Source organism: Lissotriton vulgaris, chromosome 12, assembly GCF_964263255.1.
Source record: "Lissotriton vulgaris chromosome 12, aLisVul1.2, whole genome shotgun sequence".
Classification (NCBI taxonomy): domain Eukaryota; kingdom Metazoa; phylum Chordata; class Amphibia; order Caudata; family Salamandridae; genus Lissotriton; species Lissotriton vulgaris.
Genome location: NC_141700.1, coordinates 742,815,853 through 742,837,132, shown reverse-complemented (window position 1 = coordinate 742,837,132; position 21,280 = coordinate 742,815,853). Strand labels below are relative to the sequence as shown.

General features: G+C 42.7%; 1 protein-coding gene across 1 annotated transcript in view; it reads right to left on the bottom strand.

Annotated features, from left to right (window-relative positions):
- LOC147678527 (vomeronasal type-2 receptor 26-like) overlaps positions 1-21,280 on the bottom strand; it is a 194,644-nt gene that overhangs the window by 27,249 nt on the left and 146,115 nt on the right. Inside the window, exon 5 of the mRNA XM_086945672.1 lies at positions 16,657-16,878. Coding sequence (XP_086801798.1) covers positions 16,657-16,878 — 222 coding nt within the window. The remainder of the gene's footprint in view (positions 1-16,656; positions 16,879-21,280) is intronic.

Sequence of the window (21,280 nt, the reverse complement as noted above, 5' to 3'; positions counted from 1 at the left end):
TCATACAAAACCGGTGAAATTCATCAGCCGTTATAGTTAACTGATCTAACTATAACTATAACCTGAGCAAATTTATTTATTTATTTATTATTTATTTATTGAATTTGTAAATGGCTACAGCTACCCAAATGGGTTTCCCGGCGCTGCTTGTCACAAGTAACCTGACACCCATGAAAAGAAAGAATCTACTGGTTAAAGAGCCAGGTCTTAACAGCTCTTCGAAAGCAAACATAGTTGACCTCCGCACGGACAGCCAGCGGGAGAGAATTCCACAGTCTGGGTCCCAAGTTGGCAAATGCACCGCCCCCCATTCTGGACAACCTACACTTAGGAGCACAGAATAAGTGTTGAGAGGAAGAGCGGAGCAAGCGGGAAGGAGAATAGGGCTTAACAAGTGACTGAAGATAGAGGGGAGCCACATCCATCTTAATCTTGTGCATGTAGCATAGCGCCTTGAACTTTATACGGCTTTCCACACAGAGCCAATGAAGTTCCCTCAGGCTTTCAGTAATGTGGTCGGATTTACACTAATGCTAACTATAACTTACACCCCCGCAATGCATATTACATCACTCATGACAGAGTCGGTGACATCACTGCTGAAAACTCAAATGACGCTACTGATTACATCATCACTTATTGTGAGGAGGTGGGGTTTGGACTTGTTGCCCCAGCAGCACTTGTGGCCGCAGACACCATCGCTGCCACAGCAGCACCATTCCTTCTGCACTCTGAGGCACCTACATAATTGAACTCTGGCTCCTGCTGCATGGGGCGTGCCCAGGCACGTGCCTGGGCGAAGACCAGGCCAAGAGTCTGTGCCCATCAGAGGACTTTCAGAAGCCTACTCTCTAGGTCTTTCATTTTGGGCACATACTAAACATCATTGGGATTTTATTTTCAGACAAAGTCTGTGAGGGCCAGTGCAAAGTAAGCCTTTCCTCCATTTATGACTTCCTGCTTTTCTGTGGTGTTCCTGCCAGTTGATTAGCCAGCAGTATTGGTAAACATAAGGTTGGGGGTATAAAATCATCCACTGATTCAACTACTACCCTAAGGATAGTAAAGACACCTTTCTTCCCCGCGCCATGGGAGCTTTATCTAAAGAAATAGACCTAGCTGAACGGCTGATGTCCTTCAGGACGAATGAGCAAAACGAGCTAACTGAGGCTGTAATATCTACAAGAGAGCAGTTTGGTCTGAGTAACGATCAAGCCAGCCAGAATACAGGATGCATTAAGGGGTCGAGAGTACAGCAGCTTGCCAAATACCCAATGTGACAGAATCAGTGTTAATTCCTATATCCCCATGCCACGCCGCAACAATCAAAGCCCCAATCACATCCCGACCACCTGCAGCTAAACGTAAAAGAAAGACACAGACAATATTTCTGCCAACTTGAGCTCCCCGGCAATAACTTTTTTGTAAGGGATAGCCGACAACGGTAACCCAATGGATAAACCTGCCTGGGCGCTATTCTAGGAGAAGCTACTAACTGTTGTTAATGACCTACTAAAGCCACTCAAAGGGAGACTTGGCAGGTTGCAGGACTAATTTGAAAGAGGTCACTTCCTTCGGTGGTACTCTACCAAACGAGGGCCCACGAGTACCGGACTTGAGACAGGACACTGTAATAGGAGGCAAGCCAGCCCCTGCGAAGCTGTGGCTTATTATTGTGAAGTTCTAATGTGTAATGTGGATGATTATGTGCAAGAGGTTAATAGGGGTCTGCTATGGAGTCTGTTACCATGATACATTCTGTGGTCTAATCTTTACGGAGTCAAAATCATAAACACCCTCCCAATATCAACATAACTTCACAGGAGATAGTCGCCATTAATCTGCCACCTGCCTATCGTCCATATGTGGCAGTACTGGTAAAGGTCCCCCCAATAAAGCCAGGGGCTAGGGAGACTACGGAATGTTTGAAGAACTGGCTTAGCTCCAAACATTCATTTGTACCTGCCTGGGCACGCAAATTCCTGTTCACAAGGAGAGTGGGGTGGATCAGACCACTAGAACATTTTTGGGGGGTGACTGCATAGTTATTAATTTTAGGAACCCTAGGGTTGCTACAGGCATCCACACAAAGGTGGTGCCACCCACCGTTGCTGCCCAAGAGATGGATATACTCCCATAGTTTTTTTTTACTAACACCTACGGAGTCTAGGCTAACATTATAAAGGTGCATGGAACTAACAGGCACCAAGGATGATGCAGAGATCGCACCTGCAATTGATCTTGAAATGCCTAATAGATATCAGGTACTGAGTACCTTAGATAATAACAAATGACTCAGTCCTGGCCTATTCCATGCTGGGGACCCCAGGATTTGCCAGTGAGGGGGTTCTATTACTGTTCAGGCAAGTCATCTGCCCCCCAAAGACCATAAATCAATTCCTGGGACACCTTCAGTCTGGAGGTTGGCTGTAGCCAAGGCCGTAAAGGCAACCTGTAATGAACACCCTAGCACCTGTAACATACCCATTGTGCTTCAAATATGGATCCTGTATGTCAGCCCTATGAGGGATGGCTAAAGCTTGCAACATTGAGTGTGAATGGGCTACTGAATACGATAGGGAATGCTGTAATGGTTAGCACTATATCTGGCTATGACCTCATATGCATACAAGAAACCTAGTGCACAATTCCTGTACACATAGAAGGGTATTACTCATATGTTTTTAGAAGCTCTAGGGTCACAAGTTGGGCGGGCTAAAGTGGGACTACAGACACTTAACTCTAATAACATTTATGTGATTGTCAAATAGATTGCATCAGTGTGCCCCATTCACAATTAGTGTGGCTAAATAAAAAGGAGGTAGAGACCGTGTAATTGTAAATGTTTATAACAATATTTTCAATTCAACACATAGTAGTGTGACCACAGCCCTCGACCATGGCCTCAAAGCCTTTTTAGCCTCCATCCATATGGATGTTGTACTAGTATGGGCAGGTGACTTTAATATTCAGGCATGTGCAGTATCTACCACCCGGGCATGTGGTCATATTTGCTAGGATGGAGAGGGTAACAATCATTTTTGTCATCATGAGTATGGGAAAGCACTAAACTCAATCATCTCCAAATATGGTCTTCATTTACTTAGATGTGGCTGTGGTACTAATATCTCTGCTATTAATATGTGTGGTAACCTCAGTATCGTACCCTCAATCTTTAGTGATCACAGTCTACTTACATTACCATTCTTTTTTTGTAGACAAGGCAGGTCTAATTTCACTCAGTAAATAGTAGTAATCCCACTAAGATAAATGATGTAAGAATCAAGTGAACGGGCATTGACCCGGTACAATCTCCAGAAAATAGTTACATCTAACCTCAAGGAAATAACCTATTGTCTTCAGGGCGATATTGTCTCAAATATAATGTTAGAAAACATTAGTTGTATTACTGCTGCTATTAAATCACTTTTAACTCATTACCCAAATACACAAGGGAACAAGACAAGAGACTGCAGATAGTACTTGTACAAAAACATTACAATCACTTGAAAATGCCCTGCTAATGCCCCACAAGATGCATTGTCTATTAAGTCCATTCAGAGTAAGTACAAACTAGCTATAGCTGCTAGGAAAAAGATAATCAAGGCTGAAGCATGGGAAAACTCAGCCATTGCTGCAGGAACCAAGAATACAAAACCTTTTGGTATACAGTGAATGCACCCTTTCTAAAGAACGACAATACCCCTGAGTTCTGCTCTTTTGTCCCTTGCAATAGATGGACAACACATATTTCAGAATTATTTAGACAAAGTAGTGAGAAGGCCATAGGGCAAGACTGGAGCCATTGTGTGAATGGGGGGGGGGGGGGGCCTCCCATTGAATGTTACCAAAGAAGAAGTCCACCTGGTTATATAGGCCAGTGCCGGGGGTCAGGCTCCAGCCCCGACAGGGTGCTAGTAGATATTTTTAAATCTTCCCCTGAATTGTGGGGTCGTATCTGAACCAGGGTCTTTAATTCAGCCATAATAGATACAATACCATCTTCTTGGGGTTAATCACATATTTTACCTATATTTAAAAAATGGGATAAAAAAGATTCCAAAAATTACTGCTCTATTTCCCTCCTGGACTCCTCCTTGAAAGTAATGAGTAGAATCCTGGTAATAAGATTGGGGGAATGGGCGCATGAGCATTCTATTTTATACTTGGTGCAGTTTGGGTTCAGAAAACAGCTTGGAATTATTGATCAATGTATGAATATAGAGCAACTATTGGTAAATATACTAGGGCCAAGGCAGGAACACTTTATTTATGCTTTGCTGATTTTAGTAGCGCCTTCGACCTGTTCGACCATAACTTACTCTGGCCAACTTCGACCTCCCTGGGAGCACCTAAGCCAATTATTGGGTTTCTTTCCTGTCTTAATGAGAATCTAACTAGCCAAGTCCGGTTTGGCCCCTGGAGGAAATGTTCAACCAAATTTAAAGTGGGGCCAGGAATTCAGCATGGGTGTGTCTTAGTGCCAATAAATGTTTCCCTTTTTATTAATGGGGTAGGGAACCATTTACAGACGATCCAGGCTGATACCCCAAGACAGCTGGTCACCCAATCCCTATATTTTTATATGCTGATGATGCTGTATTATTAGCACAGACTCCCATGGGCCGCCAGAGACTGATGAATGCCTTTGCAGATTGTATAACCAAAAAGAAAATGGTAATTAACAAATCAAAAAATACACCATGGCTTGTGAGCCTAAGCATACATCCTATATATCGTTTTTTATTAACAACACCCCAATTGTTTTAGGGAACTTGTTTTGTTATTTGGGTATTATATTTGCAGGCAATGGCTCATGGTCACAACACATTTTAAAAATTAGAGCTAAAATGAGTAGGGCATCCCAAGGGATTTTTAAATTAGGGAATCAGCCTATAAAGCAAAAGGAGTGACTACAGCCCTTTAAAGGGCAGGCCTCCGGGGTTACACAAATAGCTCAGCCTTGCAAATAGATAAAAAGAGCTTTTTAAAATGCTTATTATGCCTACCCTTCTCTGCATCAAATACTATTGTTCATCATGAGGTCGGACTACAGCTTCTAGAGTGTCTTTTATTTGTTAGGCCATTGTTGTTGTGGGCCTCAATATGGGCCAAGAAAGAAACTGACTTTACCAGATAAGTTATTATGGACTGTTTAACCCTGAATGCTGCACTAAGTATTCCTTGTCTAATGTATGTCAATTCCTCCCTCGCCAAGCTTTTGAATTTTTCTATCTGATTGGATCCTACAAAGGTATTATCTCTAACCAAGAGAAGGATTAAAGAAACCTCTCTCCAGCATGGACTGGATCGTCGATCGAAGGATGAGAGGAACAAACCAACGATTGCCTTTTATAAATATTTGAACTTGGAGGAGGGAGGAAATAATTATCTAACATACGTGCAGCATAATTTTGTACTGAAAAAATGAGATGTGGCATTGTGCACCACCTAGGTGCTTTCCCAACTATGAAGTCTCGCCCACCTGATATGTCTTTTTGTCCTTGGGACAACCAAAGTAAACAAAGCACATTGCACTTTCTATTCTTCTGTAAATTCTATCTGAATTTTAGAGTATTTTATCTTTATATTTGGTGATACTAGGTGGACCTTCTTTATGTTCTAATGCTGCCCTGTTTATTTTGAAATCAATTGGAATGAGGTAAAGTATCACTCAATAGTGTAACATATGATTTCCTATAATTACTATTGTATGCATTGTATCTAAAAGTTTATAATTGTTTTAAATTTGCTACTTTGTTTGTACTTTTATGGCTGTTTTTCAATAGCCGAATAAAGTTTTACGACAATGATAATGACTACATTCCATGACTGTAAGCGTTTCATAAATGTTTCTGAGGCTTAAATATATACTAAGATGTTGTGTAAGTTAAATTACTATTCTTTCTGTTCTGGTAATTATCAATACTATTTCTAACTTATCCAATCTGAGAGGCTGTGTGACTTATATGTATTAGTGTGTGAGTGGATGTCTGAGTGACTACCTTGGTCTGTGAGTGTGTGTTGCTGTATGGATGTGTCAGTGATTATGTGAGTAACTGTATGGGTGAGTGAGTGGCTATATAAGTATCAGAGTGGGTGTGTGAGTGGCCGTACGGGTGACTGAGTGGTTCTATGGTTGAAAGCATAGGTGTGTAAGTGGTTGTATGGGTGCGTGAATAACGGTTTTTGCAGCTGTATGAGTGTCTACATCACGTGTCAAAGTGGGTGTATGAGTGGCTTTATTGGAGACTGAATGTCTTTGTGAGTGGTTGTAAGGGTAGGTGAGTGGGTCTGAGGGGTTACATGGATGTGCGAATGGACATGTAAGTGGTTTTGTGGGAGTGGGTGTGGTTGTGTGGCTGAGTGTAAGACTGTGTCAGTGGCTGTATGGGTAGGCAAGTGGGAGTGTGACGTACTGCATTAGTGAGTGAGTAGTATTGTGAGCATTGTATTGGTGAGTGCATGGGTGTTTGAGTACCTGTATGGGTGAATGAGTGGCTGCATAAGATTCTGTATGTGTGATTTGCTGGGTGTGTGAGTGGCTGTTAGGGTGCAGGAGTGGGTATGCAAAAGTCTATAAATCTGCATGCCTGGATGTGTGAGTAGCTATATTGGATGAGTGAGTGTCAGTGGCTGTATAGGTAAGTGTCTGGGTTTATGAGTACCTGTATGGGTGAGTGAGTGACTGTGTGAGTTTCAAAATGGATGAATCATTGGTTATGTCATTGGCAGTATGAGTGAGTGGATATTTGAGTAGCACTATGGATAAGTGAGTTTTTGTGTGAGTACTGATATGGGTCTGTGAATATGTGTATGAGGGGTTGTGTGAGATGGGTGTATGAGAGGTTCTATGAGGTATGAGTCAGTGTGTTTGTGGTGGTACTGTGGATGATGTAATCCGTAATGTATTTTGAGATGGCATCAGTAATGTCACTCGCCATGTCATGAGGTCATAATCAGTGCATTTTGGGGTTGTAAGTTATAGTTTGCTCAGGTAACAATAACTGCTGATTTCCACTGGTTTTGTACAAGAGAAATCTGAACCTAACTATAACGTCTCTGTAACCTTTGCTTTCTTCAGTGAGTCTCTACTTTTTAAAAAAAACTCTATTTACTAACTACAATTTCCCTGTAACCTTTTTTTCAGTGAATTTCTTGGGTTGCATTTTATTCTATTTCCTAGCTATACCATCGCTGTAACCTTTCAATTTTCAAGTCAATTTCTACGGTGTATCAATTTTATTTTCTAAGTGTAACTTGTAACCTGGAAAGTGTGTGAGTGAATGCATGAGTGTCTCACTGGATGTATGTGTGGGAACATGAGTATCTTAGGGGGGGGTCTGTGAATAGGGGCATGAGTGTCTAAGCCGATATCTGTGAGTTGGTGTGTGAGTCTGAATGGGTCTGTGAGTGGGTGTGTGAGTGTCTGAGTGGGTTTTTGAGTTGGTGTGTGAGTCAGAGAGGGTCTGTGAGTGGGTGCATGAGTGTCTGTGTGGGTTTGTTTGTGGGTATGTGAGGGTCTAAGTGGGTCTGTGAGTGGGTGCATTTGTGTCTCATTGGGGCTGTGAGTGGGTGTGTGAGTCTCTGAGTGGGTCTCTGAGTGGGTGTGTGAGTATCTTAGTGCTCTATGTTTTGCCCTCCTCTGCTCTGACTTACCTTTTGTGCTTGTGTTTCCACCTTCTGTTTTGCCTTTCCTGATCATTTTTCTCCCCTCTGTTTTGCCCTGTTCTGCTCTACTTTGCATTTCCTGATCTTCTCTCTACCCTCTGTTTGGCCTTTTCTGCTCTTCTTTCTGCCCTTTGGTTTGACTTTTCTGCTGGTTTGTTTTTATGCCATCTGTTTTGCCTTTCCTACCTGATTTTCTACCCTCTGTTTTTTCTTTTCTGCTTGTATTTCTGCCCACTGTTTTCCAACTTAAAAACCCCGGCAAACACAATCTTCTATTTGCTTTACTGATAAAAAGGAGGTGGGACGTGGTGACCCCCTCAGATTAGCTCCAAGAGCCCTGGGGAACTCCACCTATCTGGGGCCTCATTTTTACCAAAGGGGGGCATGCTTGCCCCCCTCCTAGGGCTTTTATATGCCCTGGGGACCATCACCTCCCCAGAACAAACTTAAACTTCCCTGGGTCCTTGGTACCATCATCTCCCCAGGGCCAAAATCTTTATTTGAAGTGAGAAGGGGAATGTGCCCCCCTCTTTCAGCTGATTTCAGAATCGGGGACACCATTCCCCAGGGTCCAGCCACAAACAAATGGCAGAGGGGGGCCACACCAACTCCCCCTCCGGGTTTTTTTCTTAAACCCCAGGGACCACCACCTCACTGGAGCAAAAACCTTATTTAAAGTTGGAGGGGGGCCATGCAGCCCCCCTCCCTGGGCTGGTTTTGGCCCTGGGCACCCGATCTCCTGGAGCCTGACCACAAAAAAAATGGGAAGGGCCATATGAACTCCTCCTCCTGGGGTTTCTATATACCCCGGGGACCACCACCTCCCTGGGGCCCAAAATGTTATTTAAAGTGGGACGGGGGCACATGGCCCCCCTACCCAGCCTGATTATGGCCTCAGCAGCTGCATCCCCTGGGGCCCGGCCACAAACAAATGGGAGTGGGGGACCACATGATCTTGCCCTCCTGGAGTTTACATACACCCAGGCAACCAGCACCTACCTGTGATTAACTTAAAAATGATACAGGTGGATGTGCGGACACCCTGTACCCATGGGGCAATCACCTCCCCGGGGCAAAATACTTTATTTAAGTGGGAGGGGGCCATGCAGAACCCCTCACAGGGTAGATTCTATATATATGTCAGACATATCATTTTTTCCTGTCTGGAACCGAGACAGAAATCAATTAAAATTGTCTCCCACACACTGAGAAAATTCCACCCTTGTCTCTAATATTTTTTCCACTTTTTTGTAATTTCCAGAAGAACACCCCACGCTTTCGAGTTTTTTCTTTGGAAAAGATAATTGTGCTGACTGATCTGTTAGGCTGCCAATGCATCGCGAGTCAGTTGTCACTATTTGTTCAGTTGACGTGGCCATTGCTATGTGCAAGGAACCTGATCTAGAATTACAACTCCACCATTGCTGTTGCACACCTAAACATAAAGGAATGATATAAGGTATCTGGGCAGAGACAGTGGTGCTGGTTGTACCAAAGAAGCTGTTCCAATTTTTTTCCCTCATGCCTAGTGTTTAAAAAGCATACATGTAGGTGATTTGCTATCATTTTTAGAATCTCTATAATGATCATACTAATATAGTGGAAATAAAGGGTACATAGTATTTATTTCCTAATATCAAAATCTGCCCCTATGAATGTTTGTTGTAAGAGAACCCTACCAGAACAATTGTGATGAGGTGGTTTTCACATTAAGTAGAAAAATAATCGAAGAATCGAAGAATTACATTTATTTTTTTAGAAACTGAAATATATTTATCTAAATGATTATTGCTTTCCTATCACAGGAAGGAAAATGGTTTTGGAGATTTTCTGTAGTTGATAGCAGTTCAGACAAACAACATTCTCTCTCATCAATTCAGCCTTCTTCACATATTAAGGCATACACATAAAGTTGATTTACTTAAAGTTCAAGAGATCAAGAGCTCTTAAGATTTCAAGCTCCTTGGAACACTCTGCAAATCTTCTCAACTATTTTGAACTGACTTGCAGAATTGCCTAGTGGTTGATTGGGCTACTGCATCCACTGAAGTTATCTATATAGACCACATGCTCACAGGCTTAAATCTTGGTCAGCCCTCCCAGCCTTTATAAAATACTTTGAGTATGATAACAATAATCTTTGGTTATTTAATACAAAGATGGCCTTCATGGTCAAAATCTGGTCTACAAATGTCTGGGTTCTCTAATTTTTTTTTGTAAACATATTTTATTGATTTTTCATTGCATCAATCAGATATTCACCATCACAATAATCAAACTTCACTCTCCCCCATCAAATTGGTATCTGCAAACTCAGGTATATGTCCACGCTACTGTCAAATAATGTTCATATCTTTTGTTCCCTACGTTTCAATTAGGAATCATGGCATAACCTTTACCAACATACATGGCAAACAACTGACATTGATAGCCCGTTACATCTTATTAAACAAACCCCTAGGAATTCCCCCCTAACCCCCTAGCCCCCCCTCCCTCCCACCGGTGGGTTCCAACTATTCGCAACAATTCAGTATATAGAGCTTGTGTTGACCGACAGTCAGGATGCAGGTTATTGTAATGGGCGTTCCAGCACCCCACCTCGCCACACTTATTAGTCCCTGTTGTCCTCAGTCGATAAGTTTATCAGCGTCTAAATCAGTTCTTCCCATGCCCTTGCCGTGTCTAGCGCCTTTCCATTATTCAGGCATCGAGCTAGTTGGAAACAAATGGCCCTCTCCCCATTAGTCCACTTAAGCAACTCAGCTCTCCACCTTTTACTGCTGGGACCTTCCTTCGTCTTCCAGCGTATCGTAATTTCCCTTTTTGCCAGTATTAGGCCCATATCTATGAACTTACTTGTTACTTTCGTCCTGGAGTTGTGAGGGAACCAGTGTAATATGCATGTAGCCATATCAAAGGTCAACTGGCGCTCCGTAAATAGGTTTAGTAGGTCCCCCACTTCCCCCCAATAGCTCCCTAAATTCGGGCACCCCCACAACATATGTTCTAAATCTGCTCCCACTGTACTGCACCTAGGACACATCACATCCCCAACATTATAATATTCCATGATTTTACCCGGAGTCAAATACGCCCTATGTATTATAGAGAAATGCACTAGTTGGAAGCGTGTGGTCTCTGGTATGGGCTTCCCTGTGCTCACCTCTCGTTTCAGACTAAGTTTATCTAACGGGGCCAAACCCTCATTCAGCATTCGTGAGTAAAGGCATGTAACTGCTTTGAATGTACCTGCTGCCATCACCACATACTGGCACCCTTGCGTTATTTCCGGTTCTAGCAGTCCCCCCTTCCAATGCTTTTGGATGGCTCACACTAGGGCCGCATGTATCAGAAAATCTCCCCTAGGTAGAGCGAACCTCTCCTGCAGTATCTGAGAAGATAACAGCACTCCATCTTCGTACAAGTCCCCCAGCATGTGGACCCATGCTTGCTCCCACTCCCATAATGATGACCAATCTCCTCCATGGGGAAATGCTGTCAGCATCCCTAGTGGAATCTAGGGCGCGTAAGGGCGTTGTACACCCGCTCTTCGCTGGCTCCTGTTGCAGCACAACCTCAGAGTCTTTTCCTCTAAAGTGAGATCCCTAAGGTCCAGTCTTAGTTGCAACACTATGAAAGACAGGATATGTCTCGGAATCCCAACACCTCTGGCATTTTCCGGCACCCTGAATTCCTTGGCTACCGCCTGTGTAAGAACCTGCAATTGCGCTGCTATATAATACAGCTCCAGATCAGGAACCACCAAGCCGCCCTCCACCTTAGGCCTCATTAATGTCTTAAGCGCCCCTCTGCGCCTCCCTGATCCCCAGATAAATCCCACAATCATAGATTTCAGGTTGGGGAACACTGAGCACGGCACCCATATAGGCAGCATCCTAAAAAAGTACAGCAGTCTAGACAGCACCACCATCTTCAGTAAAGCTATCCTACCCATCACCGAGAGTGAAAGGGTACTCCAAAAGGCCATGCTCCCCTTAAGGGCATGTATGCATCTCCCTATATTCCCTTCTAAAAGATCGCCGGCTCCATGATAAATATATACTCCGAGGTATGCTAAGCAAGAAGGTTCCCACCTCACAGTCTTCGGCATCTTAGGCGCTACCCTTCCCGGTTGCACTGGGAACAAGCAAGTTTTGGTCCAATTGACCTTTAGTCCTGAAACCGTTCCAAAATCCGACAAAAATTGTGCTGTCCCTGCCAATGCCCCATCTGTATCCGCCAAAAATAACAGCAAGTCATCCGCGTATATTGATATGTATTGTTGTTCTCCTCTAAAAGCCATGCCCTCATATCACTGTCCCAGCCAAGCTCGCGCTGCCAACAGTTCTTTTGCTAGAGCAAATAGCAGAGGGCAAAGCGGGCATCCTAGTCGTGTCCCACGGGCCACTACATAACGGGGAGAAATCATCTGCCCCACTTTAACTCTTGCCACCGCCGAAGTATACAGCACCATCGTCCACCTCACAAACTCCTCGCCCAGTCCAAAGTGTCCCATCGTTTTGTATAAATACGGCCATTCTAGACTATCAAAGGCCTTTTCTATATCTACAGATAAGATTGCAGCCATACGAGAATCTATGCCAGATTCCCCCAGGACCTTCACCAACCTCCACACATTGGTGGCAGTATTTCTGGTAGGGGTAAACCCCGCTTGATCTTCATGTACCAAGTCACTCATATGCTGCAGCAAACGCGACGCCAGGATCCGACTAAGTATCTTATAGTCACTAGTGAGCAATGTCTGGGTTCTCTCATTCGAATCCCTTTGGGACCCTTAGAATATTTTGCATTGTTCAGTTACTTAAAACCATTACAGACTAAAACACAACGAATTTCATATCCATAACCTTCGAGTCATTTACATTTATCAGTAGAACTCCATAGTGAATCAAATGATATTACTTCTATTATGAGGCTCAGGAACCAAGCAACCCTGCATCCAACTCCAATTTTGATGGTTATATTTAGAGAAGAAAGAGAATTGTAGTTAAATGAAAGAGAAAAAAAACATTTTCAATTGAGGTTGAGTGCAAAGTGAAAAGAGCGTAATAGCAGCAATCATTTGCTAGCAGGAGTTGGTTGCCAGGGCCAGGTGTTCCCTCTTAAAACTGAAGCATCGTTTGGTTCAGTGGGCCTTCAATAAATATATGAAAACTGAGGGTACCCTACACAAACCTTTTTGAATGACACTTTAAAATGGGAATGTTATAAACAAGTTTCACTGTAAATTATAAAATAGCATTGGTCTGTGAGGCAGACTCAGCTGAGCGGTGTTGAGCAAAGTGCAAAGTTCTTAACACAGTGGAAGGTCCTCAGGCAGCCACAATGAGCAGGCACCTCAACAGCACTGCTGGCTGGCCATTTCTTTAAACCAAACCCAGTATTCGTAGACCACTTAACTGGACAGGTTTGCTTCTGTGTGCAGTAGGGTTGCATTTCTTGACCACACAGGCCTTTACAAAGCGTGCCTCATCAACACAGTCCGAACCATGAGTGCATCTCTACAAAAGTGTTCCTTTTCCATGCAAGTTGTTACAATGACTTGCCTTAGGGAAAGCACTGGACTTTCAATAATATAATTTACTATTCCAACTCCAGCCTGCACAAGAGTAAGGAAAGTGTTGGACTTAAAGTACAACATCAGTCCAACAACATTTTTCTTAAGGCAAGTTGTTCTAATGACTTGCGTGGAAAAGGAGTGCATTGCAAAGACGCATTTGTGGTTCGTACCATGATGATAAGGCAATGCGTGGTTCAAGCCATGATGTAAAGGCTATTCTCACCCTGTAGATGCATCACTTTACTGCTGGACAGACGTGGGATTTTTCGTGCATGTATGCAGAGCCCTCTTAGATGATTCATACTGAGTAGTGACTAATTTGAGGATGTTTCTCGGCATACTATGATGGTCGCAAATTTACGAAAAAAACAAAGTCTGGACTATTATGTATTGAAGATACAAGAACAAAGGATTTATAACAGACTGCGTTCAGATCTTACTCGAATATTGTGCCCCGGATGGGATGGTATCATTGTGAAAGAAGATAGCTGTTTGATGATTAGGCTATAACAAGAAGAGATCCTTAGACTGAATTCTCTTTTTTTTAGATAACGCCGCTGTCTGATCGCATATGTAGCTTTTTTTTGGCACTATCATACTTTTTCTTTGTCCCCTGGGTTTCAAGAGATTTATGTGGGTGTCTGGAAAGGTCCTGATGAAGGTGGTTTGACTACTCTTCACACACTGCCGAAATGTGCGTCAACCCTATGTTCAGACTCCTTTTTTTTAACATATTTATTTAATCTGGTCGCAGAGATTCTACTATCTATTGTCTCCTTTCTCAGATGCAGTTTGGATGATTGTGGTATGAGTCTGTATCTGTTTGAATGAGTTGTGTGAAAGTGTTGTATTTTTGTGTTTTATCCAGGGGTTTTCTTGGTTGAATAATATAATATATGTGTTGTTTGTATTTATTGTAACAACAGGATGGACTTTTTCATGATGTATACACCTTATGAAATAAGTTTGAAAAAAAGAAAAAAATGAAATTTTATAAATGAAATAAACAAGGACAATAAAATTACATTCTTATGATAAAGGAAAGATAGGCCTCGAGGGAGTTTTTCTTAGTGTATGTTGTTCCTCTCCCCTCTTCTCCCTAGCCTTAAATGAAAATTTTTAGAGGAGGTCCCCATTTATGCAGTGCATGCTGTAGAGATGACACTTCACCCTTTCAGATGTTTGAGCTTGTGACTGATGCCATACCACAGGTTGTATTTTCTCTTCTCAGTTTATTAACAGCTAAGGCAACAAACACAAATATTCAAAGTGGCATTGTCAGGATTAAGTGCATACATAATGGCCTGCTAGCATGTACGGATGCCTAGTTTGTTCCATTATTACCTTAGGAGTTATTTCCATTCCTCTGATAGAGTAGGGCAGCTCCAAAAGATATGCTGGAGTGATTCCTCATATGCATTGCAGGCCCATACATGTTATTGCTTCAAAAGGCCTTCACCACCTGGGTAGCTGTTTCAGAAATGGCCGGCCCCTAACCTAAAAGCCATAAACTTTAATTGTTGGTGTTTAGAGTATGTGTCTTAGCTAGAAGAATGCTGCTGATGAGTAACTATGGTTCGTCAGAGTGCGCATGTCAGCTTGGCATGAGAGAAGTCATACTTGCCTTCTGATGCTTTGCTTGAAGGAGTTTTGGGACATGTGTGAAGGTCAGAGCTCTCTGGCATTCAGTAGATTGCAGCATTCCTCAAAACACAGGGAGCGAGGTTGTCTGGCACCACCTGATTGAATTGTATCTCATAGTTTCCCCTCCACTGGCAAGCTAGAGTTTCTGGGAAATATTTAATCCCTTTGGTTTAGGTAGGCATGAAACAAATGCAGTACTTTAAAGGGTCATGTATTGTCAGATCTTGAGTAGTGCACTTCCTTATTTTGAAAAGGAGAATACCAGCACTTCTCATGAGTGGGTCACAACTTTAATGAGAGACATAATTTGCAGATTTTGATGCATAATGCACCAAAATACGCATATATTTCTTCCAGAAATGTTTCTTCCAATACATTTTGGCAGGTTTAACATCCAAAAAGTTGTCCAGGGAAAACTGTGGGAGTGAAGTGTCAGCTGCCAACATCATAATTATTTTATTTTCTGGTAAAAGAAGTAACAGCACACACAGTAAATATACATACCACTCATAAAGAAGGCCTGCATGAAAGAGCACAAGAACATCTTAATAGGAAAGAGATACTGTGGGATATTGTGTACCTGCATTTCTATATTTAAATATTAAAAAACAGTGAGGGCTAAGTTACGTGAGGCCGGATTGGCTGTACCATGTACCTGGCATTTCCCTGGGAGGCTAAAAGGGTGGGGGGCAGGTGTTGTTAGTGGTGGGCGGTTTGGAGTATTGCAGCAATTTCAAAAATACCGCAAAGTTCCTTGGATACCCAACAGCTTTCAGACAACTATATTAGTGTCAAGATAACTCTTGTAATTAATGTGCCTGCTGAAGAGAGATTGGAGTTTTGTCTAGTGGCAGTTTTAACTCATCTAAGTGCAGATGGTTGATACACCTAATGAAAAGAGCGTGTACCACGCATAGCAAAGAAAATTGTAAGTCATAGCTCAGTGAGTTACTGCTTTGTCACAGAGATTCTTTTGTCACTGTACAATCATAATCTAGCACATTGAGCTATGAACTGCCATCAAAGAGGTGCATGTAGACTGCATGATACTGGTTAGAAAGTTATGTTTTGTGTCCAGTTTTTATTATCCTGATTTTTCTAAAAAAAAGTTTGTTTCAGTCGAAGTACATTCTGATTAATAAACACAACCCTAACTACCGTGTTATGTTCAGGATCCTGAGTTTGTGCTTCTCCAGACCAAGCACTCTTAAACAATGCTGACCAGTATGAATGACATGTGAATCCTACAACTTGTAGTCCCTATTGCCTAAGTAAATTTACTGTTCACTGATTTACACATGTATGATTCACTATCTCCATATGAGTGTGCAATGTAAAGTACTCCAACACCCTCCACTTGTATGAGAGGTGCTATAAAACAAATGAAATACATGAGAGAGGAGCCATGGACAGATGAGAGGCACTGTTTGATGGTAATAGTGAGGGGATCATTGAAGAGCCCCAACAAAGATTGTTGTATACCGGTGCACAATAATAAGTCATCATCTACTATGCTTTAAAAGCTAATACGTTTAAATATGTGATGACAAATGTGTTCCAGTATGACCCATTTTTTTCCAGATTTCCTTTCTGCGGAAAATAACCCCAAGCCCCTTTTGGTAGTGGTAAGGCTCACTCGCCGCACTCGCCATGCACCGTACGAGGCTGGTCTGGCATCATTTTTAGGGCTGCTTTTAGTCCCAAGTCGGGCCCTAGCGTTATTTCTGCCATTTTGTTACATTTATACAGAGGTGGCATACCTGAGTGCTCCCATCTGCCCAGATGATGGCGCTGTTATTGATGATGAGTTTCTGAGTTTCAGTAGAGTCGTACATTCCCACCTTCACATGCTGAGTAGTGCCCTTTGTATCTCGCTGCCAATTCACAATGTCGTACAATGCCGGTGGATTGCCATGACGATCAAATGAGAAGTCAGCGCCATCAGCAGACTGAAAATGAACCTTGTGAACGTAGTGGAGAAGCTGCCAGGTGAGGGGGAGGTAAAAGAACATGCATCATAATAAAATAAGGATACAGCACTGAAACATGGCATAAAATATATAAGGGATAAGTCATTTGCTAAATTTTTTTTCAGGTAACCTATCAACTAAATGGATGTATGACGGAACAACGCGTACCGTTTCAACGCGTGCTTTTACAACGCGTCTTTAACAATGCAAGTCGTTACAACGACTTGCGTTGTTGGGCGCGGATAGTAAATAGTATAATTTACTATTCTAACACCAGTCCCCGTGGATAGTAGGGAAGGTGTTGGAATAGTAAATATACTATTCTTTATCCTTTAGCGCCCTCCAGCGCAAGTCGTGGTTACGACTTGCGTTGTAAAGGACGCGTCGTAAAAGCACTGCGGGGTAACATCCGCATTGAAAAGGATGTTACCCCACTAAATCAACTCTGAATTTGGAAAAAAAATGTTGGCATTGGTCGCAGGGAGCTGTATTAGCTTACAAATGTTTTTAAGTGTGCTCTGGTTTTCGGTGATTTCATGTAAATCGCATTTGAATGCTGTATCAGAAAGGTCATTTACATTATATGGTCATATGAACGTAGGAAGTGCTAATCCAATGTGCAGACTGCTCCTTTCATGAGTATATCTTCCAAACAAGGTTTAATTAAATTCCTAATCCAAATATATGTAAATTCATTCTACTTTTAACTAAGAAAAATATTTGCATAGATTTGCTAGAAACATGCTTGTATCAGGTACACTTCTATACATAGCTGGGTTTCCATCAATCTTTATACCAGATCAGATGCCAATCAGTTTAAGACTTGTGTAAATGTAGGGTCCCCATGTGCTTTCTTCAAAGAAGAAGGTAAGTCTTCAGTTTGACCAGGATTTAGGTGTGAATCAAGCTTTTGAGGTTGTGAAATCCTTACATTTCCAGCTACCATTTGTAAAGTACATACAGTAAAGAGCGTCCAGCCTTTTTCGAACATCCCTTTGATGACTACAGTTTTCTTAGGAGCAAGTCTGGGTTGACTTGGTTCAGCAGCGGCCCGTGTGGGTAAGAGGGGCGGGGCCATGTGAGAGGGCGGTTTTGATAGATGATGACAAGGGTAAATTAATTATTTCTTTATTTTTCCCTCGTGGTTGTCTGTCAAATTGCCCCCCAACCAGGCCCAACGCCTCACCACTCTTACCTGCATGGGAAGCTCCTGACTGGGTTAAACCAACACAATACGCAGCTACATTCCCGTCTGTATTGTCACATGGCCCATAGGGACATTGCTGTTTTCTCTAAGTTAGTATGAGCATGCTGCCACTTGCCTGCTGCTTTGCGCACATTACCGCACAACTTTATTTTTGCAATACATTCTATGGCTGTTTTTCACATGCAAATTCATCGCTGTGTTCACTCTGTGCAAGTTCCTGGGATTTTGAGTGAACATTGTGAGAAAGGTCGAATAAAAATGTCCCTTGTTATTTTGTTTTGGCCAGGCCTTGGCCCTTAGACAAAACATGCTGATGCAGCTGTTATTTGGACAGCATACTTTGGTTTTATTAGAATACATAAAAAGGTAGCACACACTTGGAGAGGGACCTTTCCAGGGAGAAGAGCTAGACAGCACCTATGATGTAGATCTACCATCTATCGGTTAAGGCATTGGGTCTGATGACAAAATCCAGAGATCTTCTAACATTTATTAGTACTGCGTCTTAGTAAGGGGAGGTAGGTGAGGCTCTATTGTCGTTTCATGATGACAGCTCCCTTCATGATTTATGGACTAGCAGCTATGCTGACTCAATTTGTACTGTGCATTTTCTTGCTTGTTGTGGCATGTATACTGCATGTTTGGGCACATTAGTTAAAATACATATTTTAAACTGTTTCATCTCTCTGTCAGAGCTTATTGTGGACAAGTACAAGACTACAAGCGAACGGGTGTGTCTTGCTACCACGATTCCTGAGAGATCTGGGGGTGCTGTGTTCTGGGATGTCAAATCATTTGTTTCTCTGTGAGTGAGTAGGAGAGCAAGTGAGACACTATAGCTAGTTGGTCATGGGCTCATGGGTACTAAGGAGATAGGATGACTCCGTCGCTATACACCAAGGTCCTATAATCCTGTGCATAGTTCTGTGTTTGTGCAGAATCCCTGCCACAGTATGTGGGACCGATGAGCATGTCAACTCTAGTGACTGCAGATGAGCAACTGTCCTAGCATGGGTGATGCTGACAGACGTATTAGACTCAGATTTACCACTTTTTCACATAACGCTTCCCAGCAGACACATTAACTGCACTGTGTTGCAGAAGGGAAAAACAAAGGACAGACCCATATTTACTAGGATTGGCCTCCTGCTGATGTGTGTGATGCACTGCCTCACAACATGTTACAGAGATAATTCTGCGCTATTTAACATAGGATTTGTACAGAAAGCGCAAGTCCTACACCTACTCATGCTTGGAATGATCCGATGCATTGAATGTATGCCGTGAACTGCATCTCACAAGCAATGTGATGTTTTTCACTTTGTTTACACTTGTATCACACAGGGGTCAGTTTTTGATTTACAGCCTGATCTGGCTGTTTTAGTAGATTGGGTTTTCTTTCACAAACTATGGGTACTTGTTTTATCCACCCAGTTAGTACCACCTTGCTTTAAAGTATTGCAAAGCACTGCAAAACAATTTTAAATAAATGATACCTTCTGCAGACCCCCGTTCTGTCTGGGCAGGACTCCTAAGATGACCTCCATTCAGTGCCTGACGGGAAACACAGTTGTTGCTCCAGTGCCCCGAGATCATGTGACGGGTGCGTCTACGGAAGTGCCACTGAAACGAGCTGCGGTGTGGAAGGAAGACACAGAACCCAGAGGTAGGCAGGCAGTGACAATCGAAGAAGCAGCAGATGACAACACCCGGCAGCATTAAGGAGGGAGAGCACCTGAAGGGAACTGCCCGGGAGACACATGACCAGACTCAGGAGGAGCCACATCCAGCAGTGAAGTGAGAAGGGAGAAACCGCCTAGAGGCATCTTGACTCAGTCCAGCAGCCCAGAGAGGATGCTGTGACTCCCTCTGCTATGACCATGGAGGGTCGTGGCTTCAGGCAAGTTCCTTTTCTTTATTATTTTTCAGAAGGAACGTGGTGGGACGTGTAGGGTCACACCTGAACCACATGGGTTTCATTCTATTTTTTTTTGGGCCAACACAAAGCACGGGCAGACTTAGGTGTCTAGGGTGGAGGCAAAATGTAGAGGCCCTACAATATTTACATATATCTGTTTGTTGTTCTTTTTTAGGGTAACTCTCCTTTCCCTCATGAACTCTGACTGGGACCTGAACCAGAGAGAAAGCCTTCTCAAGGAAGGAGACGAGCAGCCGGAAAACACTTAATACAACCCTAGGAGACTTTGGACAAGTCCCTTCTACTTGCCCCTGTCTCATCCCCCACCTTCTAAAGAAAAAGAAAAGAGGGACTTTTCAGTAATCTTCTATTTTGGACACTAGCCTCCCCAAATTACATTAAAAACAGCAATAAAAGAGACACTTGTCCACTATAATCCTTCTGCATATCCCTTTCTTGCTCACGGTGACCACACCTTCACAGTGCAAAAACCATTTACGCCATATATGATGTGAGACGTTACGTCAGTTTGTGTGAGTTTGTACCTACTTTGTGTTGTGTGGAACTGACGCAAAGCCTTAGTAAATCCAGGCTTCAGGGTTTTGATGTTATTTAAATTCTTCAGCAATCACAGCAACTGTGGTTTGCTAAATGATTAGGAGTTTAATTTCCCCTGGGTTGCCTCATTTTATTTATCTGTATAACATGTGTAGTATGTGTGATGTTGGGCAAAATGTTCAAGTGCCAATGACAGCCGGGCATCCTTTGATGTTATCAGTGGAACTTAAAGGTTTTTGCAGATATGAATGTGAATACGAATGTAAGCCAGTTGAGAACTAAGGGGGAAAACCTATGAGTGAATAGTTGACCAGGGGAGGGGAGGTGTCTAGGAGCTGCAGACTGATGTAGGTAAACCTGATATGTGCCTTCATAAAAATAACCAGAGCCTACTTTCAGCTTTATGCTGGATGGGGTTCCAGATTCCAGAAGCCAACATGAGTATCAGTGAAACAAGCTTCCTTCTTCAATAGAATTCCAGCTAAAAGTCAAAGGTCTGCACTGAAACACATAGTATCTATTTTAACATAACAGAGTTTTCCTTCCGCTGTGAGCCTGAAGGATGGATGGGACTGAAAGAAGGTGATGTATAATGTGACTATGGACACAAGGTATGAGATTCTCATTTTATAGTTGGTGACTATAGCAGAACTTGCAGGAAGGTACAGCACAAAACCATAGGTGAGTCTACCTATCAAATACATTCAAGGTAAAGCGTCACAAGGATAGGA